The 25,250-nt window shown below is 47.5% G+C and overlaps 1 protein-coding gene across 3 annotated transcripts in view; it reads right to left on the bottom strand.

Moving 5' to 3' along the window:
• Tbc1d1 (TBC1 domain family member 1) overlaps window positions 1–23,182 on the bottom strand; it is a 200,042-nt gene extending 176,860 nt beyond the window's left edge. For 2 of the 3 annotated variants that reach the window (XM_052734977.1, XM_052734980.1), the window contains exons 1-2: window positions 22,844–23,182; window positions 8,286–8,794 (exon numbers count right to left, since the gene is read on the bottom strand). In XM_052734977.1, coding sequence (XP_052590937.1) covers window positions 8,286–8,702 — 417 coding nt within the window. In that variant the 5' untranslated portion in view covers window positions 8,703–8,794; window positions 22,844–23,182. Of the gene's footprint in view, window positions 1–8,285; window positions 8,795–14,788; window positions 14,951–22,843 lie in introns of all 3 variants that reach the window. The other variant, XM_052734978.1, reaches the window with a different exon arrangement.
• Window positions 23,183–25,250: the final 2,068 nt, after the last annotated feature.

Here is a 25,250-nt window from a genome sequence, read left to right as displayed (position 1 = left end):
ACCCTGCTCTGGGTACCAAGGTCTGGTGATGAGCAAAACAAGCAAGGACCTTCCTCTTTTGGAGCTTAGGCGGGTGAGTAGACAGATAAACAAGGAGCCACGAATCAAATAAGATGGTTCCCATGTATTCCTAGTAATTTTAAATCATGTATTTCCTAAAATAACAGTCCGACACATTTCTAGACTTAAATAGCTTTGAGATGTGACCTTTACAGAGGTCACTGGCACCCTATCATTAGCAAATCAAAGCAGCAAAGAAGGGAACTTGTTGTCTCCTGGGATGAATGAAGAGGTGATTTCCAGAAATACCTGTTAGGTCACCGGTCTAGTTCAATGCTAACCAGCGGAAAGGGGACGTAAGCTACGAACGCATTTTTAAATTATCTGGTAAAAGATGTGAACATGGTAAAAAACAAACCAAGGACGTTTAATTTTGGTCCGTGTAATCCAACCCTGTGTATGCAAAACATATTTTCAGCACGTACCCAACACAAGAGTCTTATTGAGATCTCGTGCGTTCTGTTTCTCAAGCTGTGCCTCAGTATCCGCCATGTTTCCACGGACTGGCATCTCATTCCAGAGCAGCCGCACGGTTCGGTAGCCACATGGTTGCTGTGCTGGAGGAGACCGATCTAAACTATAAATAAATCCTTTTACGATACAAGTTAACTTTAGGTTCAACATCCTTGTAAAATCTAATCTTAGGAATGGATTTATGTTCATAAACAATTACCAAACCCAAAGCCTTTGACTAAAAATGCAATGGCATGTGTTGAAGAAGAAGAAAAAAGACTTTGAAAAAAATGTCCAAGCATCTCTCCCAAAGCTTCTGAAGCCCTCAGACTCATTTTTCAAAGTCAAAAATAAATTATGTAATCAATCCAGTGTCATGAGCAGAAACCTTCCAACAAATACTTCAGAGTTCATCAAGTCTGGGACATTCTTTTTATAGATAAGAAGGACCCTTGCCAACCCCTGCACCTGGCAGCCGACTTCTGTCTGGCTCACAGTCGGTCAACTAATTTTTAGCTGACGTGGACACTACGCTTTCTCCGCAACTGCACAGTAAGTCAGAGCTTGCCAAGCCACCCCAGAGGAAATTTCAGAGAATGAGTTGGTGTGGAGAGAGAAAAGGCTTCAGAACACACCCAACAAAACCTTCTCAGAACCCTTTCCTGGACAGCAGAAGCAGACACACAAATGAAATTCTGCCATAGTTACAACGCCCACCGTGGGAAGGACAGCTAAGAATCTCTGAAAACCTGTGCCATGTTCTTCAGAGTCACTGGACTTGGGGACACATGCTCAGTGTGGCCATCCCCCATCTTCACCCTGGCAAAGGCAGCGATGAGCTGGCAAGCAGAACGGCCACACAAGAGGCCCTCTGGCGGCCAGACTGTATTGAAAGTCCTGAAAACCATGGTGTGGATGATAAATTGTTACCTTAAAATTTCAAACAGATGGCAAATTTGATTGCTTGCCTTGAGACAGGCTTTCACTATGTCTGCCTGACTGACCTAGAACTTGCTATATAGGCCAGGCTGGCCTCGAACTCACAGAGATCTGTCTGACAAAGGCGTGCACCACCACACCTGGCCCAGATGGTGAAATTTTAGCACAAGTAGATCCTCGGCAAAACGTAAACCAAACCAAGTTAAGGGCGGAAGTAAACAACTTTAAATTGTTTTTAATGAAGTAATGTAGCAGCCAAAAGAACCCTGGCTTTCATATGGGGGGATGTTAATAGTTAAGCTCCATTGTTGGTTTATCTGCACTCAGAATCTCCAAGGAAACACATCAAACCAGTTTAACTGAGGCAGAAAGTCCCTCCCAGATTGTGGGCAGTACCAACCCAGGGGCTAGGATCCGGGACCAAATATAAACCGGTTACTGAGTAACCGGGAGGACAGTATCATTCCTCTCTCTGCTCTCTGACTGTGGACCCGATGAGACCAGGCACCATGCCTTCCCTACCATTAACCTTTGCTTAAACCATGAACCCAAGGAACAACAAGAAAAGTGGTAACACAGAGAGATTAAAGGATCAGTCAGGCTAGTTGCCAAAACCAGTTTCGGACCACCCTCTCAATTCAAGAAAGGTAACCCTGTTGGGGTATGTGTGGGTGGGGTGGGTGGTGGGTGGGAGTGGATGCTCTCAGTCTCATGGGGCTCCTGAGAAAGATGATGGGATTACAGAGTCTCAAGCAAGGAGACACTGTCTTTGTTTTTACTAGAGATTTCAAAAAGAAACACTTACTGCTTTTAAGTCTATGAAGGATTGCAGAAACAAAGTTATTATAAGGGAGCTACACAGTTTACTTTGAGATTTGTGTCACCTCCAAGTTGTGTAGTTTACGGTTTAGGGCCACGGAGATGGTTCAGTGGGTAAAGAACCTGAGTTCAATCCCTAGAACCCGCATAAAGGTGGAGAGAACGAACTCCATAACGCTGCCCTACACATCACACTGTATCATGTACATAGAAAGTAAAGCATTTACAGTTACAGAAAGTAATAAATAAGACATTTGAAAAGAACTACAGTTTAGCTGCCATGGAAAAGGCAAACATTTTTTCTCACAGGCTAGAAGAAGTATGCAAACACATCTTCCCCAGCACCATTTAATCAGGTTACCTTCTCCAAGCACACTTCTGGACATGCTTCTCCCCCATAGTTACCCCAGCTTCACTCTGCTGGCCCTTTCCCCAGCCCAACCCTTGCTCCCACATCAGCTCCCCAAATTTAGCATCTCTTTTAGCAACAGAAAAGAAATTCACGCTGTGAATATGTGTCGCTCTGATTGGTTGATAAATAAAGCTGCATTGGCCTACGGCAAGGCGGCTTATGAGGCAGGTGGGAAATCCAAGCAGATAGACAGAAAGAAGAAAGAAGAGGAAGGAGAGATGCCTTAGCCGCCACCCCAGGAGAAGCAAGACCCAGCAGACTGGTAATGCCACGGCTACATTGCAAAATATGGATTAATAGGAATGGGTTAATTTAAGATGAAAGAGCTAACTAGCAAGACGCTTGCCACAGGCTGTACAGTTTATAAATAATATTAAGCCTCTGAGTGATTATTTTATAAGCGGCTGCAGGACCACTGGGATGAGCAGGAATACGGGGCCGGGAGGGACCAGAGAAACTATCCAACTATAAAGGCTGGAAAGGGGCAGCCTAGGAACATCCCCCCCACACACACCAGTGACACCTGTCCCATCACAGTTAAACACCTATGCTGTGCTCAAATGGACAAGAAATCCAGAAGACCAGAAACAGGGCCAGAAATGATAACTGAAGAGCTGTATTCCAATGAGATAAAGAACCAGTAAAAACATATGGCACTTAGAAAAAAAAAATACTCCCATTGTGGTGGTGGAGAGACCACTCAGTGGTTAAAAGCACTTGCTGCTCTTCCTGAGGACCTGAGTTCAATTCCTTGCACCCATGAGGGGCAGCTCACAACCACCTGTAATTCCAGCTCTGAGGGAGCTGATGCCCTCTTCTGGCTTCTGCAGGTATCCACATACAGGTGGCATTCACTCATACAGGCACACAGACACATATGAATAGAGATAACAAAAATATGTCTTGAGGCTGGAGAGATGCTCAGAGGTGAAGAGCACTTACTGCTCTTCCAGAAGACCTGAATTTTGGTTTCCAACACCTACATCAGGTGGCTCACACCTGTCTGTAACTCCAGCTCCAGGAGATCCAATACCCTCTTCTGGCCTCCATGGACACCTGCATATATTCACACAGAGACATATTTGTAGACACTCTGTTACTCAAAGAGACAATAGTTTCTAACTAATCAGTGCATGATGGTACAGGATCATGCTTAAAATATTCATTAAAGCACAGGATAAGAAAACAGTGGGTTTTAATACAAAACCATGTGCAGAGTGCCTTGCGGGACTCAGACAGACTTCTCAATGCAGCCAAACCTTAAGAAAGGAGCATTTGCTGTGTGGTAGCAGCAGTAAGAAAAGTCACCATAGCTTCTCTATTTTTTTAATTACCTATCTGTCTGAAGTCAAGCTTTCTTCAGCTACTCAATAAACATGACATACCACAAAAGAATCAATGGAGAGGCAGCTAGGAGGGACCTACCTCCTTCTACTAAAGCAGGTATTAACGAGATCTGAAAAGATAAAGCTAGGCCACTATTACTGCTAAACACTTTTTGGAAAACAGTTACAATTCATGAAAACGCTCCTTATATTGATGTGTCAGGAGTTCGTTGCTTTTATATTTAAATAAATTCTGAAGTCAGCATCTTTATAATGTCTTAGTTTTACTTTCTAATAGAGCGAGTGTTGATAGACATGAATCATATACACTAATACTCTTTAGGATACTTGGTAACTTTCATTTTGTTTTGTAGAGATAGGATCTCCCTAGATAGCCCTGGCTGTCCTGGAACTCACTCTGTAGACCATGTGTCCTCGAACTCACAGACATCCACCTGCCTCTGCCTCCCAAGTGCTGGATTAAAGGTGGGCACCACCACACCTGACACGCTGGATAATTTTTTGAAAGGGAACATTGGCCCTCAGGCAAAAACATTTCAGATGCTATCCTAATGCATTTGGTCATGGAAACTTTCCTCTGTGAAGTGATTCAGAATGTTCTATGGGACACCCAAGGGAAGGGCTACATATCACAGTGTACCTGTAAAATTAGTCTGTAGAGGCAGGTAGACCGCCTAGTCTCCTTAGATAGTCTGCAGCAGATTAACTCAGATACTGATAAAAGGATTTCCTCTTGAGCAGGAGTCCTGTGCCTATGCCCAGGGCAGCGAAGGCATGTTTGCTTTGGCACGCACAATCAGGCCTGACCTCATCTGCTTAGAAGAAGCCTTAATCTGGAGAATTTTTTTCACTGAGCAAACGCTACAGAACAGTCAAGAGAAATGCCAGTGCCGGTCTGCACACTCCTACACCAGATAATCCTGTTAGGAGACATCTTGCCAAGGTGTCTCAAGAGCATAATAGATATGTCAGTTAAAATCAGGGCCGCTGTCATTTACTCTTCTATTTCTGACAAGGAGAAAATGCCTGACTTAAGCAGCTGTGTTGCAAACAACCCTCTCAAATAAAATGAGCAGGACAGCAGCAATTTGTACTCAGATGACAATTCATATTGGTAAAAACGGTGCACGAGCCAAAACGATCTTAAGAACTAATTTATATTTCAAAGACGGCTTTTTTAGAACATAGAGTAAGACTAATTCTCTACTTGGAGCAAGAGTGAAAGCCTGGGATACAGAATTTTGCTGTAAATCGCTCGCTTCTGTCAGGTGTCTGAATGACTGGCCAGAGCTTGATCACAGATGGCTGGGGAAGACCCCAGGAAGGGGCAAAACTGTGAGGTGCTAGACAATGTTCTATGCAAAACCCACCGCGAAAGACAGCTGTTTAACCCTCTCCCCTTCATCCTGAGATCTTCCCAAATAATAGGAACCCTTAGGTTTATTCATGGAGTTTTGTAAGAGTTAACAAAATCTTGGTCAAGGATGACAAGATCACCCAAGAGCTGGAGACGACCATCTCTATACACCTACTCTCTATTCACCAAACCCATGGAATGCTATTATCACTTCATCTGCTTCCATAAAACCTTCTTGAGTACAGAGGCCAGTGACATGGCTCAGTGGGTAAAGGGGCCTGCGGCCAAGCCTGATGACCTAAGTTCAATCCCCAGGACCCACAAGGTAAAAAGCGAGGCTATGACTGAAAGTTTTCCTCTCACCTCCACACACACTCCATGGCATGTACACCTCCCCCATCACATGCACACAAAATAAATAAATAAATAAATAAATAAATAAATAAATAAATAAATAAAATACAAATTTAAAGCTCTCTTGATTACTTCTCATGGTCATAATGCTTATTACTATGGACATTTTCTTTCTTTTATTGGCAGTGCTAGTTATGGAAACCAGGTATTTATGCCTGTCAGGCAACTGCTTATAACCTCAAGCAGCATACTCAGTTTTGGGTTCCATTCTATCTCACCTAAACCTCCCAGCAACTGCATGAGACATTACTACAATCATCCCCATTCTACAGATAAGCAAGTGCACTCCGTTGCCTAAGGTCACTCATTTACATGTCACAGAGACAGGATTTGAATCCGGAAGCGAGTCTCTCTGAACTCTCAAGTATGAATCTGTGGAACATATCCGAGATGCATGCAGGTGTGGTTAACACTACATGATTCATAGTCCTAAGGCACTTGAGTAGGACGGTGGCTTTTAGCTCCACACATCAGCTTTACTAAAAAAAAAAAAAGCTCTTCCCTACACTCAGGGCACATGTTAGACTTCTTTCTGCCTATTCTTCACGCTCTTGACATGCACCACTCAACCTAATCCCTCCTGACGCATCTGCCAGCCTCCTTGCTTCTGCTAAAGACCTCTGAGACATCGGCCAGAGTGGCAACCACTGAACCAGTGAGCTAAAGGCACAAACAAAAGTGAGTGTCCACAAATCCGCTGCTGTCCCTTGACATTTTCGGGAGACACCAGAACCCACAGATGCTCTCGTCTCTTATACAGAATGTCAGTTTGCAAACAGCCTCCACACAGCCTCCTAAATCCCTCAAATAACCTCTAGATTGCCCATAATACCTGACACAATGTCAGTGCTCTGTGAATTGCTACACGCCATTGTCCGGAGAATAAGGACAAGGGAAAGTGTGTTTGTATATGTTCAGTATGAATTCGATTTTTTCTTTTTTTTTTTGGCAAGTATTTTCTATCTGCTGTTAGCTGAACCCACTGACATGGAACCTCGGGCTATGGAGGGCCAAGTTATACTTGGCAACAAGAACGTTAATTTCCAAATGATATTTTTACACCCCAGAGCGTATGCAAAAGAACCTAGGAGGAAGCAATAGAGAATGTTGTCATCCTATTCACATTTTAAACTTGAAATTAATGAGCACACAGCTGATCATGGGGGAGCACTCCTGTAAGCCCAGCACGTGGAAGGAGGAAGCAGGAAGATGAGCAGTTCAAGATCAACCTCAGCTACAGAGAGGGTTTGAGTTTGAGACCAGCTGGAGCTCCATGAAACCTGCCTTTGACACAAGAAAAGAAGCTGGGCAGTGGTGGCGCACGCCTTTAATCCCAGCACTCAGGAGGTAGAGGCAGACAGATCTCCGAGTTCAGGCCAATCTGGTCTATAGAATGAGTTCCAGGATAGCTAGGAATATACAGAGAAACCCTGACTTGAAACTAACGAATGGAAGGAAAGAAGGAAGGAAGGAAGGAAGGAAAGAAGGAAGGAAGGAAGGAAGGAAGGAAGGAAGGTTGGCATTCTCATTAAGTACAAGTGGCCTACAGCTCCAGTCACATGAAGATGCTTATGCCTAGCACCCAAGACGGCAGACCTTCAGGCCACTGTGGGGGGTTACTGCGGGGCCCATGACTGTTTCTTGTGTTCTGTACGAAACTACATTTCCCCCATGAGTCCAGCTGAGAAAGTGGCTCTATGGATTACATTTTCATTTGAAGTGCACGGATGTTCACGAACCGGACAAGCGACTCGAAGGAAGTCCTGCTGAGAACTAGGAAGAATGCCAGTGGCAATCAAGCAGAGATAGCCAGGGAAACAGCAGAGTTTTGGCCCCACCTCATACATTCCCCTCAGACACATCATAATACCAGGGTGATCAGATCTGAACGGAAGTTGGCAAAAGGAAAAAAAGACAAGAGAAACCCTGATAGTATCAAAACTTAGACTCACAGCTCCTGTTCTTATCAACAACCTTTGTAAGAGTAAATGCTATCTCTGCCTTGGGAAACCGGCTAAAAGTATTTCATACGGTTGATAAATAACTATATTTTTCTTAATGGCATCAAAGCATGTGACCTAGAACTTTGCTGCTCAGAATGCAGTTTGCAATGGAACAGCCTGGCCTTCACTGGCCACTTACAGGAAACGCAGTCTGGGGGACCACCAAGCACCAAGCCATGATTTCTTTTACTTGAACCGATCACCCCTGGCTCATGTGCACACTGCAACTCAAGTTGCACTAGAGATTTAAAAACCATGCCATAAACAACGCGAGTCCCAAAGCTCATCATTTTAAATATGTATTATAAACATCCTTCAACAAACACTATAAACTCCCATAAATCCCCAATCCTGTCAAACTATGTACAACGGCAGCGTTTTCTCATTACCCCTACTATACTCAAAATAAGCATCCGGACCCTGGCACCATACAGACTCTGCAGCCACCCTCGCCTTATCTTTCGATCCCCACCTCAACTTACTTTAGTTTGATCGTCTGCTTTAAACACATAGCAGAGGCTCTGCCTGGGGGCAGCCTCCTCCTTAATGAGACACGCAAAGTAACTCGGGTCTTGACTGTTGTGAATCAGCTTGTGGACGTGCTGAGGCTTGCACTCGAAGATGCTGGAACAGATCAGCGGGTCCCACTGTTGACTTTTCTTCAGGTCAGGTTCACATCTCAGTCCAGAGGGCGAAACCCACAGCCGGACTTGCTTGATCCCAGGCTCCTTTTTAGAGCACTGGCCGCTGAGTCTCCGTACCTCGGCCACCACCCAGGGAAGCATGGGCATCGTGGTGAGAGAATGCACGGGTAAGGAGCCCACCAGCTGCAAGCCGAAGTCCACCGAGACCTCATTAGGGAACGGATGCTTCCTTGCTGTGAATGTGATTGCGTCCATCCTGGGAAAGGTCTGGAGAGCCAGGAAATCGTGCTCCTATTTTCCTAATTTAAATGGAGTGATCTATTTCCCATGCTTCTGAAGGCAGAATCCTGGGGGAGGAAAACAGAACTTAAGTCACAGCCATAGCTACTTGCAGAGTTATTACCCCAGCATTTAACAGTCTGATACTCAAATGTAAGGAGAAATGGGTATTTGTTCAAATAAACTCTACTTAGAATGAGATTTCCCGAAATTGTATTACACATAAAACCTAGAAATGGTGAAACTGTTAACACTCATTGTGGGACACACAGACCCTACTGGGAATCTGTCAGAGAACAGGAGCCTCACAGTGTCAGAAAAAGAAAAAGAAAAAAAAAAAAAGGCAGGGGAGGGGAGGGAGGTTGGAGAGATGGCTCAAAGGTTAGGAGGACTTGGTGCTCCTGCAGAGGATGGGGGTTCAGTTCCCAGCATCCACATGTGGGTTCACAGCCATCTGTAATTCCAATTCTGGGGGATCTGGTGCCTTTTCCTGACCTTTGTGGGTACTAAGCATACAACATGGTGCACAGATATACACGCAAGCAAAATACTCCACATAAAAGAAAATGAATCAATCTAATACAATATAGATGTGTGTGTACGACTGCGTGTGCGCGCACGTACACACACACACACACACACACACACAAGCACAGGAGAAAGTGAGACAATTCTGACAGCTCCACTCTGTTGGATTACTTAAAAATTATTTCAGTAATTCTCTAAAATAATAAAATTCAATAGAGGTAACCCCCCCAAAAAAAAGGCATATTGTGAGGGAAAAAATATAAATCAACCCATTTCTTTTCATAGTTTACTGAACCAGACCCATTTTAAACAGTTGACCTAATCCCCTATGATACCATCAAATTCACTTTTTAAACAAAACCCAGAATCTCACTCATTCTAGGCCTCTGTCCTACCACTAAGCTACAGCCCCAGGGCATAGTTAAATCTTATTTCACTTAACTTTACTTTTTGTAGCAGCGCTAGAAAGTTTTTGTTTGTTCTTTTGTTTGGGGTATGAATGCTTTGCCTGCATGCATGCATATGTACCATGTTGAATGCCTGGTGCCCAAGGAGGTCAGAAGAGGGCACTGGATCCCCTGAAATTGGAGTTACAGATGGTTGTGAGCCTCCATGGAGGTGCTTGGTACCAAAGCAGCATTTCTCTGTATAGCCCTGGCTGTCCTGGAACTCACTCTGTAGACTAGGTAGGCCGAGAACTCACAGAGATCTGGCTGTCTCGGCCTCCCAAGTGCTGGGATTAAAGGAGTGCACCACCACCGCCTGGAACCTTTGATGTATCTTGGAGCTCAGCCCGGGGGATGACAAAACGCTTTTGTGCAAGCTCAGCTGCCCTATAACATCTCCAGCTGTACTCCCCTCCAGCCCATCCAGCCTCCAGTCTCCGTGCCTCCCTCTAGAGCACTGAGACAAGGAGAAACTCCATGAGGGAAGGGACGGGACCTGTCTTCTTTGCTGACACCAGGTCTGACGCAGAGTAGGGCCTCAAGGGCATCCCAAAGAATGAGAGAATCATCTCCTACCCTGAAAAGGAGGCTGATGATGGCAGAGAAGGGGATCTATCTTTCCTGGACTTTGAACCTCCCTCAGCCTCACATCTTCCCTTTCATTCTTCTCACACAAATGTCTCCCAGACGCCTTCCTCTTGCTGCCTTCTCTCCCTGCTGCCCATCCATTTCTGCTTGGGAGAGCTCATCTACACTGCAGAGCCACTGAATTGGCGTGCATTAAAGCCACCCGGGTCTTCCAGGTTGTGAAACCCAAAGACAGCAAAATGGCCCTTCCACTGCCTCACACCTTTGGATTTTCCAGGCAGGCCACACTTTCCTTCTTCCTTTTCTTATGTATGTGTCCACACATGTCTGCATGTGTCAGGGGACATAGGTGGCTGGAAGTGTACACGGAGGACAGAGGTTGAGGTTGGGAATCATCCCCCAGCCCTGTTCCAGCTCATTCATTTAGGCAGGTCTCTCAATCAAGCCCAGAGCTTCCTGGTACATCATTTCCATAGCCGGCTTGCTCTCAGGAGCCCCCATCTCTGCCTCCCCAGGCTGCAGTTACAGGCAGCATGTCCGAGGGCTCTGCTAACCAGAACTCTGGTCCTCACACTCGCATGGCTTACCTGTCCCATCTCCCCAGCCTCTGTATACTTCCCTTCTTGAGATCCTGCTGGCGCCTGTCTTACCTGCCAGGTGTTTGTTTTCAGGCTATTTGAAGGCCCTCCCAACTTCTGTTTGGCCCCATTCTCTCCCCTTATTCCACCTGCTTTTTCTTTGGTCACTGCAGGGGGTAGCTGTTCCAGCTTTGACCTGGAAGTACTATCCCCACTGAGGCTTCAGTAACTGTCACACCTACAAGGTGGGGCCAAGACAGGACCCCTGAAGACCCGAGATCCAGATGGGCCGGCTCTCTTGGTTCCAGGATCCTGGAAGTTGGAGGTAGACTGAGCAGAGTTCTTCAGAGAACACCGCTGGACTGTGCTACACCTTTCCCAGACCCTGTTACCTATCCCTTCACTTGTAAGTTACCCCACAAAATAAACCTCCCTTTTAACCACCTGGAGTGGCCTTAATACTACAACCAATAGGTCACTATTATCTTTTGGTGCCAACACACACCGTCAAACACTCACATTACTGTGAACATGACCCACTCTACATGTGTTGTCTAGAGGTGACTTATGAACCAGGAGATCAAGTCCTTGAATAGCTTGTCACAAAGTGACATGGAAGAGTTTGCATCTGGCCCTGAAGCCCATCTTGTCTCTTGACTAGTACCCCGCCCCCCAAATGAGATGATCACATACACTAATAATTCCCAAGTATTTTTCTCCCAGACAATCTCCTTTCTGAGCTCCAGATGAGCCATTCACATTTCTAAGTCGTCTCAGCTGAGAAGCTCCTCAGCCTGCATTTAGTTGTCTCACAGCTCACTCGGTCTCCTCTCTCTCCTTCCCAAAACCTCTCCTCCTGCATCCCGGCAAACAGCATCACTGTTCATTTTGTGTGGTTCGCTGCTTTCCATTCCTAGAGCAAACGCCTGAGACAGTCAACTTAGAAGGAGAAACGGTTTGCTTGGGCGACTCTGACCATAGTCCTTCAGGCTCTGACGGGCTGTGTTGTCGCTTTCAGGTGAGAAAGGACACTGTGGCAGGAAGGTGCGGCACAGCAACACCACTTAATTCACACACACACACACACACACACAAGAGAGGATGAGGAAGGGCCTGGGGTCCCTCCATCTCCTTCCAGGGCACAGTCTTAAACAACTTGAAGACTTCCCGCAAGGCCTACCTCGTAAAGGTTCCATTCTGTCCCAGTAGTGGCTTCCTAAAGACCAAGCTTTTGCCACGTGGATGCATATGACAGCACTGGCCAAGCCACTGGGATGCCTCCCTCATCCCATCGGTCCTGACTCTACCATATAAATATAGCTGACCTTTCCATCCCCTAGAGAACTCTCCTGCTATCTATCAGTCACCACACGCCATGAGCTCTACACACGTGACCCTCTTGGAATCCTCACTCTTATATTCCCCCTAATGTCCTCTTCCACAACACTTTTTGACTTTTAAGACAGAGAAGCAGTCACAGTCCCCATCTCAGATGTGGTTTCTCGTGGCCTGCTGCCACAGCGCACACGGTCCCAATCCCCTCCTTCGAACATCAGACTGAGCCCTGACTGTGAGGGGCCGGAGCGTTTTCCTTACTCGAAGCTGGCAAGCTGCCCTTCACAGTTAAGCTGCGGAGAGAAGAAAACAAGATTCTCGCACGGAAGGTCAAGGACCAATGACAATGATCAGAGTCAGCACTGATGCCCATTTCCCATCTTCCACAGGCAGGATTGACACCTGCCACATCGCATTGCGGCAAGAGAATCTAGGCTGAGGGAACCTGACTGCACTCGGGGGGAGGAGGGGGAATGAATCCACCTGGCACCAGAGGAAGTCACTGTTTCTATCTACTATAGACGTTGAAGCAGAAACGTGATGGGAAGTGTAGTTCAGAGTAAAGGCATGACCCTGTTCATGAGATGTGCAGAAACACTAGAGACCCACAGAGAAGACTCATGTCTCGACGAGCCCCATGCTCATCCCTTGAGTCCAGCCGAAATAGTCACATCACTGCTGGAGTGACCATGGCCTCTTTCCTCCTAGGTAAGTGGGAGCCACCGGCTGCATGCCACGCCCTTCCAGGACTGCACCCTGAGCCTCCTCGTCGTCGTCATCATCGTCACATTTATTTTAAGAGCCTGAATAGGCACTCCAACAGATTGCGAGCTTCATCAACTATTAAGGTTTGGGGTTAGAAAAATCAGTATTCAAATTTTAAACCTTTTCTAAGATAGGAATGAAGTCTGTTCTTTATTCAGTTTCCCCATTATATATACATATATATATATGCATATATTCTAAAAGTAAAATTTTAGAATCTGAACATAGCTTAGAGCTACTTTTTACAATTTATTCTTATTAGTTTTAACCGTGTGCATGTGTGTGGGTATGTGCACCTGAAGGCAGAGGCCCTAGGAGACCAGAGGCATCGGATCTCTCTAGAGCTGGAGTTACGGGCAGTTGTGAGCCATCCAATGTGGAAGCTGGGAACCGAACTCTAGTCTTCTTAAAGATGCCCTCCTAACTGAGGTACCTCCCAAGCTCCAGTGCTACGTTTTGTGTTGATTTTTTTTCTTTTTCTTTTAGTTATTTGTTTAACTATTGGTTTTTTTTATTCATTAAATGTATTCAATTATTTTACATCCTGTCCACTTTCTTCCCCCTCCCACTCCCTCCCCTCAATCCACTCCTCCTCTGTTCCTGTTGGGCAGACATCCCACGGGTGTCAACAAATCACAGCATATCAAGTTGAGGTAGGACTAAGCCGCTCCCCATTTATTAAGGCTGGACAAGGCAACTCACATGAGGAATAGGTTCCTGATGCCAGCCAAAGCATGAGGGACACACCCTGCTCCTACCACTACAAGTCCCACAAGTAGATCAAGCTACACAACTGTCACACACATGTAGTGGGCCTAGGTGGGTCCCATTCCCGCTCCCTAGCTGTTGGTCCGGAGTCTGTGAGCTCCTATGAGCCCAGGTTAGTTGTTTCTGTGGGTTCCCTTGTGATGACCTTGACCCCCTGGCTTGTATAATCCTTCCTCTCTTCTTTCTTCAACAGGATTCTCCAAGCTGAGCCCCGTGCTTGGCTGTGGGTCTCTGCATCTGCTTCCATCAGTCACTGAATGAGGGCTCTCTGATGACAACAGGGATAGTTACCAATCTGATTACAAGAGATGGCCACTTCAAGCTACCTATCCACTACTGTATTTATTGTTTTTTTGAGACAGGGTTTCTCTGCATAGCCCTGGCTGTCCTGTAACTCACTTTGTAAACCATGCAGGCCTTGAACTCACAGAAATCTACCTGCCTCTCCCTCCCGAGTGCTGGGATTAAAGGCACACACCACCATGCCTGGCCTTTCTTTTCATTTTAAATATTGAAACATTCAACAATAAAGCAATACATTATTATTAAGATTTATTTATTATGTATACAGTGTTCTGCCTGCATGTATGCCCGTACACCAGAAGAAGGCACCAGATCTCAGTACAGATGGTTGTGAGCAACAATGTGGTGCCTGGGAATTGAACTCGGGACCTCTGGAAGAGCAGCCAGTGCTCTTAACCTCCAAGCCATCTCTCTAGGTCCCCAAGCAATACATGATTTAGTTCTTGAATATACTTTATGAAAAAATGGGAGTCTCCCTCTTCCTCCAGTGTACAGCCACTTCTTCTAGTATACAGCCACTCGTGGTGACAGAAAGCCTTAAAGTCCATATAATCTAATAAATAATATTCCCTCCCCCTTCCTAGGTGAAAGTGGCATTAAAAGCCTGGCTTGACGTCCAGTCCTGTAACTGAACCTGCCTTAAGTTCTAACCGTTGACAGCTGCTAATCCCAAGACATGTTAAACGAAACTCTAGAATTAGCACAAAGGACAGACCTGAGACCTATCAATTATTTTAGGTAACGCACTTACAAATCAGGTGGCAACAGGTGTGACCAAATCGCTCTCTGCTCTCTTGTCATTTCAATCCCTTGGTGGTCAGTCATTGAATTAGTACTGCCATCTTGTTGGCAAAAGAATTCGAAGGCTTCAAGAGCTTCACTCTCCAGCCAGCGGTGGGACACTCTAGTGTATCTGTAAAAGCAGGTAGGCTGCCTTATAATGCTGAGGAAAAGAATCAAACTGAACGATGCTCAACATTAGACACCATTATTTCTGAGTAATTTGGATTATTCTAGCATGACTGTTATGGTTTAGATATGAACTGGCCCAAGTGTATTTTTTTTCCTCTTTATTTCTTTTGGCTCTTCGCTCTTTGGGGGCCTGCCACCCAGCTCCCAGATAAATCATCCACGGAGGCTTATTATTACTTATGAACGCCCGGCCTTAGCTTGGCTTGTTTCTAGCCAGCTTTCCTTAACTTAAATTATCCTGCCTACTTTTTGCCTCTGGGCTTTTCCTTCTCTTACTTCTGTATATCTTACTTTCACTTTTACTCCGTGGCTGGCTAGGTGGCTGGGTGGCTGGGTGGTTGCGTGGCTGGCCCTTGTGTCCTCCTCTTGTTCTCTTGCTTCTTCTTTTTTTTTTTTTTTTTTTTTACTTGCTTCTTCTTTTGTTCCCTGATTCTTCTGTTTTTCCTTCTATTTATTTTCTCTGCCTGCCAGCCCCGCCTACCCTTTTCCCTGCCTCACTATTGGCCGTTCAGCTCTTTATTAGACCAATCAGGTGTTTTAGACAGGCACAGTAACACAGCTTCACGGAGTAAAACAAATGTAACATAAAAGAATGCAACACATCTTTGCATCATTAAACAAATGTTCCACAGCATAAACAAATATAACACACCTTAAAACAATATTCCACGACACCCAGGGTCTCCTGTTCTGAGCAGGTGGTCCCCAGCGGGTGATGCTGTTTTTGGAGGTTGTGTGACCTTTGGGATGTGTGGCCTAGCTAGCAGAAGTGGGCTGGCTGCTGTGGACAGGGCACTAAGGCTAGATCCACCTCTGTTTCAGGCCATGCTCTCTTCTTGTCAATCTAACAAAGATGTGTGTGTACGTGTGTGTGTGTGTGTGTGTGTGTGTGTGTGTGTGTGTGTGTGTGTTGGTTATATTGGTTTTTCGAGACAGGGCCTGGAACTCACAGAGATCCACTGCCTCTGCCTCCCGAGTGCTGGGATTAAAGGCGTGCGCCACCACCGCCCGGCTCTGCCAAAGATATTAGCAGCCTCACCACACTCCCAGCAGCACAGGCTGGCCCCTCTCCTCCCATCATCCCAGCAGCACAGGCTGGACCACGCTGGTATTTCTGGAAATCATGATCCAGAATGAATCATCTTCCCCCCTTCAATTGTTTCTGTTTGGTATTTTGTCAAAGCCACAAGAAATGTAACTAACACAATGAGATTCGGGGTAACTTAGACTAGGTAAATAATCATATTATTTTTCAATCAAATGTGTCATGAAATAAATGAAATATTCCATAATATTAGCAAATCACCGCATTGTTTTCAGAGCTATCCCAAGTCACATCATTTTCGGGAGAGAACTTTTTGCATTGTAGACTCCAATGAGAACCGCCTATTTTGAGGTCTTTCTGTCTTGTACCCAAGCAGTAAAAATCATGCCCTGCTATTTCAGTGGGGTTCTGCATAGGCTCTTGTCAGTAACGCCACATGTATACAAGCCTGACCCTCTAGGATGACCTTTAAACACAGCAGCGACCCAAACACAAGAACGCGCTTTCCCTAGAACTCTTCCAATAATCCTGTTAATGAGATCCGCTACCCCTGCAAGCATGCACTTAGCATCATGAAACTTTAAAAGGAGCCAGGTCCTTTTTAAGCCATTTAGAAATTTCCCTCATAAATGAAATGAAGCGACTAGGTTCTGGAGAAGCAGCCTGTCTAAATTTAGTGACAGATTTGGGACAGTCCAAGTCCCTGACGCCCATCCACAAGCTGGAAAGGACCTCAGTTTCCCCATGGGAACACTTTCAAGGGTGAGATTGAAAAAGCAAGCGACTTCACTTCTCCAAAGCTGAAGTTTATTCTTATAGGAGAATAAAGTAAGATCATCTCCGAGTTTCTTCTGTTTCTAAAATCTGGTGAATGTGATTTCCATAATGCAGAATACCAAATGTCCCCCACATTGTGTGAGGCTACAAAGCTGCTTCCATCTTCAATTTAAGAACAAAAACGTGGCGGGGGGGGGGGGGGGGGGGGGGGGGAGTGTCATGAAGGCTAAGAACAAGAGAAGCCGGGTAGAGCTTCACAGGCTGTGTAGGGGGATCCCTCTCTCTTCCTAGCTCCTTATCACCCCATCCCACAAGACCACAGAGGGTGGAATAAAATTTTCCAATAGCTAGCCTAGGCAGTTTCAGCTCTCACCTGCTCAAATGCTGGCAGAAGGGCACTGGGACTCCATATGGTTTGAGTGGGTGCCCTAGGGTCATGTTCTGGAAGCCTGGCATGCAATATGACAGTATTAAAAAGTGATGTAGGGCCTTTAAGAGGTGGGGCCTAGCAGCCGGTGACTGAATCATGGACGCTCTCATGAAGAGAGCAATACTCCTCTGGTGTGGTGGGTTATTTCTGCAAGAACATATTAGTTCTCATGAAATGGGGTTATTACAAAGGAGCTAGTCCCATGCCTCTTCACCTATAACCTCTAACTCGCACACGTGCCCTTCCTTGCCTTGTGACGCTATCCACCATGTTGTATCACAGCAGTCAGGGTGCTCTCACCACAGTGTGTCTGTTCCTGGGCATCACCCTAGTCTGGTTTCCGTCGCTGTGATAAAACACCGACCAAGAGCAACTTAAGAGGGGGAAGGTTTATTTGGCTCACACTTCAACATCACAGTCCATCACTGAGGGAAGCCAGGGCAAGAGCTTAAAGACGGGAACTTGGAGGCAGGAACTGAAGCAAAGACCGCGGAGGAAACCTGCTTAGTGGCCTGCACGCCGCGGCCTGCTCAGCTGGCTTTACTACGGAACACAGAACCACCCGCCTAGGGGCAGCCCCACCCACAGAGGGCTGGGCCCTTCCACATCAATCAGCAAATAAGAAAATACCCCACATGCCCGCAGGCCAATCTGGTGGGGGCAGTTCCTGAACCAAGACCCCTCTTCTCGGTGACAAAAACTAACCAGCACATAGGGTATTGGGGGTTTCCTCCCCAGAATTGCAAGCCAAATAGGCTTTTTGTTTCCCCTTTAAAAAAATATTCAGCCAACAGGGTATGATGGCGCATGCCTTTAATCTTAGCACTTGGGAGGCAGAGGCAGGCGGATCTCTGTGAGTTCAAGGCTAGCCTGGTTTACATAGTAAGTTCCAGGACAGCCAGGGCTACACACTAAGACCCGGTCTTGAAAATAAAATAAAATAAAATAAAAGCTTCTGGCCTCGGGTATTTTAGTTATAGTGACACTAAAAAGATCAAGACAGAGAGAAGGAGGCAGCCAGTGTAAAAGTAGGTTAGGAAACAGCCAACGCCAATTAGCCAGTGGGAGAGGTCAGAAGAAGCGGGTTGATCCCAGGGGGGGGGCTACTCTCTTCCTCTGAATCAGTGCTTCAAGCAAGTGGGCCTGAGGAGAATTCCATGGCAACCTTGTCTCACACAGCACAATCAAGGCTTAGAAACACAGCTTGTCACATCGCCCCCCTCCAGCCAGGGCAGTGATCGGAGAAAGGCGACCCGTGGCAGCAGTAGACATGGAGTTCCGGCGGAAGCCAGTGGTCTCAACCTTTACATCATCTTGGATGCTCAGTGCTGGGGTGTGCCTCTCTAATTTGACACGTCAAGGGATGGCCTTTAGGAATGGCTTCTTAAAGAACTCAGAGCTAATTCAAGCTAGTCCCGTAGCAAGTCGACGCCACTTCTTGTAATTCTCCTATTTTGTTATACAGGGTAAAGGGCTGGAGGATGGGAGTCGTAGGTGGCCCTGGGTGGGAGGTTTATGAATACCCTTCCCTCCTGTGTAGCTGCTGTGAGTAGTAACAAGAGTCAACACCGACGGGGCTGTGTGTCTATTGACTGACTTAACTCACACCAGCCACAGACAAGTGAGAGGGAAGAGTGGCTGGCTCTCTCCCGTGAGGACACTTGCCTAAGGTCACATGGCTAAGCACAGAATCAGGATTCAAACCTGCATCTTTTGGCTCTGGGGTTCTTGTCTTCTTGGACTTGGCAGGTGTCCTTCTGGACTCCCACAATGGAGAAGGGCCCACTCTATCCTCCCATTTTACAGACGGGTTCGCTCACTCATACATGGGGAAGGCAAGGTTTGAATCTGGGCCTGTCTTATGCACAAACTCCTGCTCTTCTCACTCTTTACAGTATCGTTCCCCCTCGGGCGTCTTTCTCATTGGGGTAGCTCAGGGGTTCTACCTAAATTTTCCATGGCTTTTGAAATTCAAACTTAATTGGGAGAGTTAAAATATAAAATAAATCAACGTAATAATAATAGCAATAATTTTAATCAGATAACAGATGTGTCTTAAGCACTCTACATGTATAAGTCCATAAATTCTGACAAGCCCATAAGCATTCTCTGACTTTGGAAGTAAAGATTCATTTATTATGTAGGATACTTGTTCTGTTATTATGTGTTTATCTTTTGTCCTAAGAATTGAACCGAGGGCCTCATCCACACTAGGCAGACACTCCAACACTGAACTCTACCCCCAACCCCCTTTTCTTTTCATTTTAAGACAGAATCCTGTTTAATTAACTAGGCTGACTTCCAGCTCTCCATCCTGCTGCCTCAGCGTTCATAGCAGTTGGAATTACAGGTGTGTACCACGCTGCTAAGCGATGAATAATGATTTTCTCAAGTTGAACGAGTTTGTTATCTCCTGGTGGGGGTTGTTTGTTTGGTTTTAGGGTTTGGAGACAGAGTAGCTTGTTACCCTGGAAGGCCACAGACTCATTATGCAGCCAAAGTTGACCCTGAACATTTGATCCTCCTGCCTCTTCCTTCTAGAGTGCTAGGGATTCCAGGTGTACACCATCACACCCAGTGGGTATTATCCTGTAAGAGAGAACTGGCTGCTGTTTCTTAGATGGTAACATCAAACTCGGAATTCAATGTATTTTGTTAGTACCAAGACATATTTCCTACACCCTTCTTCGTCTCATTAAAGCCTAAGTGTTAAAAGTATTTCAAAGGATCCAAAACTTGCCTAAATATTTGCAGTCTGGGAAGTGATCCATTGCCCTCAGATCTATGAACCAATCAAATTGAATTTTTGACTTAAAAATGTCAAAACTCTTGACCACAGAAACCATCACGTCTTCTGTGAGGAATCTTCTTTTAAAATAGTTTCACTGAAATATTTTCTTAAACTATTTCAATAGGGTTGAAAAGGAAGCCAGGGGAGGGGGTGGGCCAAGACAGCTCCCTGCAGGGGAGCGGCTCTGACTGAAGAGTCTATTCCTCTGCTCCTGGGATGTGAGTCCTGCACAGCCTGGTTGCTGGGACCATCCCGTCATTTTAATGACCAGGTTCGGCTTCTCCAAGTCTAATGTCCAAGAACAGAACAGGGCTGGGAGACAGATCAAGCCCCGGGATTACCTTGGTCGTTAAACTTGAGAAGGGCAGTAAGGCAGACACAGAAAAGGGCAAGGCAAAGGAGCTGTGCCAGCCACACACACCAGGCCATGCGCGGGGGCATATTCGTGTTTTATGTTTCCTTGAGAATATAGAAACTCCTGGGACCTACAGAGAAAGGCTAGGGTGGGGTTGCTTCAGGGAGCTACCATTTGGTGAGATAAAAAAGAAGCATTTTGTTGTTGTTGTTTCTGTTTTTGTTTTTTGGGTTTTCTTTGTTTTGTTTTGTTTTGTTTTTTGAGACAAGGTTTCTCTGTGTAGCCTTGGCTGTCCTGGAACTCACTCTAGACCAGACTGGCCTCGAACTCACAGAGATCCACCTGTCTCTGCCTCCTGAGTGCTGGGATTAAAGTTGTGCACCACCGTGCTCAGCTGTTGAAAACAGCAGCCTCTCAAGCAGCTTGTGGTCCTTGTTGCTCCTTATTCTATCAACCAGCCGTGGGGGAAGGGGGAGCAGGCAGCCCTCCTCCAGGGGCACATCCTAGGAAGCAATGCACCATAACACAGCTCCTACCAACACCTGGCTCTGCATCATGGCTCTGCACAGCCTTCTTGGTCCAGGCTGTCTTCTGGGGAAGTAGGATGGGATATTAACAAAGGCTGGATAGTGAGGGGAAAGGGAACAGTAGGTTTTCTTCCGGCCACCCCTTTCCTCCAAAATTTCCTCAGATAACTGTGACAAAGTAGGTCTTATAAGTTAGAAGGCAAACACTAACATGATGTCACCCAACCAGAAATGTCCCCAAGGTGATCAGGGAAAACCTGAGCTCTCCATGGGACAGACCAGGGTAGACTGTGCCAGGGAGGTCCACTGCAAAGCTCTCTTGTGGTATTAATAAAGCATAACTACACCAACCTCCTTTTTCTACTGGTTTGTAAAGGACTGGACAAATGCACTAAAAAGCATCCCTTTCAATGGTCCCTGCTGATTTTAGGCTGTTCATCAAGTCACAGTTGGTCCCTTTACTGTCTCTTGGTCATCAGTTAGTACATTCAGCATATTATGGGGTACGCTCTAACTCACTGGTGTGCCTACCATTCAGCAGCTCATGGTACATCAATGGTTACTTACAGATAAACTGAGAGAGCGAGTCCCTATAACTCAGCAGGAGGAAACACATGAAAACAGACACACTGGAGGCCCAGCTCCCCATTCCTAACAGTCGTAAAGCACCAGCTTGCACACTTTTTCATGCGCCTTCCTGATTCCTCAGGGTTCCCAGGAAGAAATTGGTTCTGCACACGAGGAACCCTCTGAATGCTAAGGAAGGGTAAAAGAACCCGCCTGCTTCAGAGAGCTCTAAGCCAAGTGCAGGACAGAACACCCTGTGGCAGTTAGGTTGAAAAGTGGCTGGCTGCAAGGTGCATTCCTACCTCTTGGTACAGCTGCCCTTTCCTCCTCCCATCCGACCCCTCCCACTCTGAGCAGGCCCCACAAACAACAAAACCCAAGTGTGGCCATTCTCCAGCTCACAGCAACCCCACTTCACGTCTAGGGGAACTTCGAGGGGGCTCTTTTATCAGAGTAGCTGCAATGCAAAAAGTTTAGAAGTTTAGGCTTGTAGAGACAGCTGAGTTCCTTGGGTGTGACCCATTTAAATCAGGTCATCCAAAAACTCCCTTTCAACGCCTGATTCTACTAATAAAACAACTCTTCCACGCGCCTAAGAGGAAGGATAAGAGATGTATGAGGTGAACGCCTGTCCATCAAGACCCGGGCGCTGAAGACTGAACTGTTTGCAGAGAGGAACAATCATCACTTTCAATTTCTTTTCCTTTTTAAGCAACTTCCGGAGAACAAGCCATTTAAAATAAAATCACAACCGGGAACGCCACACCTAGGTGGATTTCAAACAAAACGACACATCTTTCAGAAAAGAAGAAAACAGCAACCTGTGAAATTTGAAGGAGTCTTACTCACGTAAGCAATCCGGAAGCTGCTAGAAAACAATTAAGCCGGGTTTCAAAATGACCAGGACAGGATGTGCCCATAGAAAGAAATGTTGCGTGCACCGAGAAGCTGCCAAAGTTACCGCTGCAAAGTACCCTGAACTTTCAAAAGGTATCCTAGGGTCACTCTGACCCCCCTCCTCCCAAGCTAGTAGCCTTACAAGCACTTTCGCCCGGGTGGTATTTGGCGGGAGGGAGGGGGAGGCGGGAGAGGAGCCGGGGAGAAGCCTGCCTGAGCACTCCGGTCCCAGAGAGCATCAAGGTTTCAGTTCCCTCCAAAGCAGGGGACAAAAAGGTGGCACTGAAATCCTTTCTCTTCCCCCTCCCCCAACGGCGCACCTCTAGAGACCCGGCAGCAACGCCCTTGGGTGGCGGGACCACGCCTTCTCCGCCGGGAGGGAGCGCAGGGGCTTGCTGGAGGTGGAGGGCTGCGAGGAACCCTAGGGACCCACGGTGGAACCTACCAGGGAGGTGGCGCGCTCAGAGCTCGGGGCTGGGCTGGGGCGCGCAGGTGCTCCCGGGCACCCTGAAGATGGCCTGGGCGGGCCGAGCGTCCATAGTCTTCAGCTGACTGCGCTCTTGCCGCCCCACGCCGCTGGAGTGGGGACCGTTCCACAGTCCGGCGCTGCTTCTCCTGCGGGCTGAAGATACGGCGGGTCCCGCGGCGGCTTGCAGCAACAGGCACGGCGGTGTGGCCGGCGGCGGCGACAGCAGCCGAGCAGGAGGAGGAGGAGGAGGAGGAGGAGGAGGAGGTGTCTGCGCGCTGCTCGCGTTTCCTCCCCCCGGGCTGGGCGAGCGCGGAGGAGGCGGGGGCGGGGGGCGGGGGCAGGGGCGGGGGGGCAGCCGCGGGGATCTCCTTAGTGGGTTCCCCCGGAGCCAAGAACAGGACGCAGTGCTCTCTCTTCCCCTCGGCGCCCTACGACTCTGGTCCGGCGGCTCGGCCCAGACTGGCGAGTCACAGGCGAGCAACAGCTGCTGCAGTGCGGGTCCTCCGCGGCCTCCCTCCCCTCGCTCCCCAGCGGTCCATCCTCAGCCCGCCCAGGGGCCACCAGGCGCCACCCCACGGGAACTCGGGGAAGGTGCACAGATCGCCGTCCCATGCAGCCTCAGCGCGGAGTCCCGGCCCGGGGTATTCCCCGCGTGCTGGGGACGCGGGCCCACGCGTGATTGTGGCCCCCGCGGCGGGATGTGCGGTCGCACACGGTGTTCTTGGTGGCCTATTTATAGCAGGTGGCTCTGCCGGCGGCTGCTTTGGCTCCGGAGGCTCTCAGCAGGTGGTACTGGAGCCGGCGGCGCTCCCGCAAGAACCTAGCTCCTCTGCACGCACTCCTCCGAAACCGACCGGGCGATCACTGCGCAGCACACCCTCAGGCCACTCAGCCACCAGCCCTCCCCCCGCATCACCCTCCTTCCTGCGCTGGGGTCGAGTGGCAGGAGGGAGGAAACGGGGCACTAAAGCAGGATGGGACGCTGGTACTCCAGGCAGGAAAATCAGGGAATCAGGCTGAAAAACCCCGGGCTGAAGTGCCCCCCGCGGATTAAACACCGCTAAACCCATCTCTGACCAGGTGCGGGAGTGACGCAGAGCCCCAGACTGCGCGCTTTTTCCCTCCCTGCGCGCTGAGCACACACGCACGCGCGTTTGTGTACACGCCAGAGAGCCACAGAAAGCTCCCAAAGCATCCCAAAGCAGGTTAAAGAGGCAGCTTCGCTTACAAGAGCAGAAGGAAGGGGTAGAAGAAACCTGAGCATCGCAATCGGAAGCTGCCAGCTTGGGTTGTATCCTGAACACCCTGTAGATGGCTTGTGGGGGGTAATTTACTCTTTACTACAGCATAGTTTGCGTAGTTTCAGATCTTTTTTTTAAAAAAAAAAAAAGAGTTGAGGAATAGATACAGCCACGAATAGCCTAATGAGTAGAATGCTGATGGGTTTGTGGGAATTGTCCTGCAGAACAGGATCAGGTTATCCAGTTAAACTATATTGTCTACGGAAATCATACCATCACTGCTCCATGTGTTTATTGTCAACCCCATGGCTGAGCTGACCTTCCCTCTCTGTGGCCTACAGACCATGGCTACCTCCAGAAGGTCACCACGTCAAGATGGGTGACCCGTCAGCTGTTTCAGGAGCATCACGGCCACCTTTCCAAGTGTCTGAGAGATGATGTTTGGACCTATTGCTAAGCCACCTTGGCTGGCACCCCCCACCTCCTCCCTCCAAAAATTCTGGTCCTAGAGCGCAGGAGGCTTAGCAGCCAGGTAGAGTAGACAGTAAAGGAAGGCAGTGATTGGCAGAGGGGTGGGGTAGTAGAGGAATTTATTCCCCTCGGGGACGTACAACACAGAGAGGCAAGCAGCCATGTTAACCCTGATCTGGGTTAGGGGAAGGGGTGGTGGCCTTGTGACAAGCAGCTATTTCTGCATCCTCTTTCTAGTTCCCAGGGACACTGAGTGTCCAGAAATGATACTGGGAAATTGCATAGGACTTTATAAAGCAGAATCCGTCTATAACACAACACACAATAAAGAACTCCGAACATTTTGTCTTTTTAGACCCTTGACTGACTTATCCTAGACGTCAGGAGACGGCCTGCCTGCTTAGCCCTTTGGTTGCTAACAGCACTGGAGGAATAGTGAGGACAGGGGCTCCTGGATGCTGCTAGTGACTGTCTTGGTGGCTTGATGGATAAAATGTCCACCTAGAAGGCATCAGCCCTGGATGCTGCTTGATTGTCTTTGGACAGCCTGTGCGCTCGCCTCCCTTCCCCCAGAGCCTCCTACAGTCCTGAGTACAGCATTCTTTTAGGGCTCTCTCTAGAGAGGCATTGCTATGCTCCAAATCCAGTCATTTGCAGAACAATTAATTATT

Source organism: Peromyscus californicus, unplaced genomic scaffold, assembly GCF_007827085.1.
Source record: "Peromyscus californicus insignis strain IS unplaced genomic scaffold, ASM782708v3 Scaffold_13__1_contigs__length_99412109, whole genome shotgun sequence".
Lineage (NCBI taxonomy): Eukaryota > Metazoa > Chordata > Mammalia > Rodentia > Cricetidae > Peromyscus > Peromyscus californicus.
The sequence above is the reverse complement of the archived record's forward strand: the minus strand, read 5'-3'. Positions and strand labels throughout refer to the sequence as shown.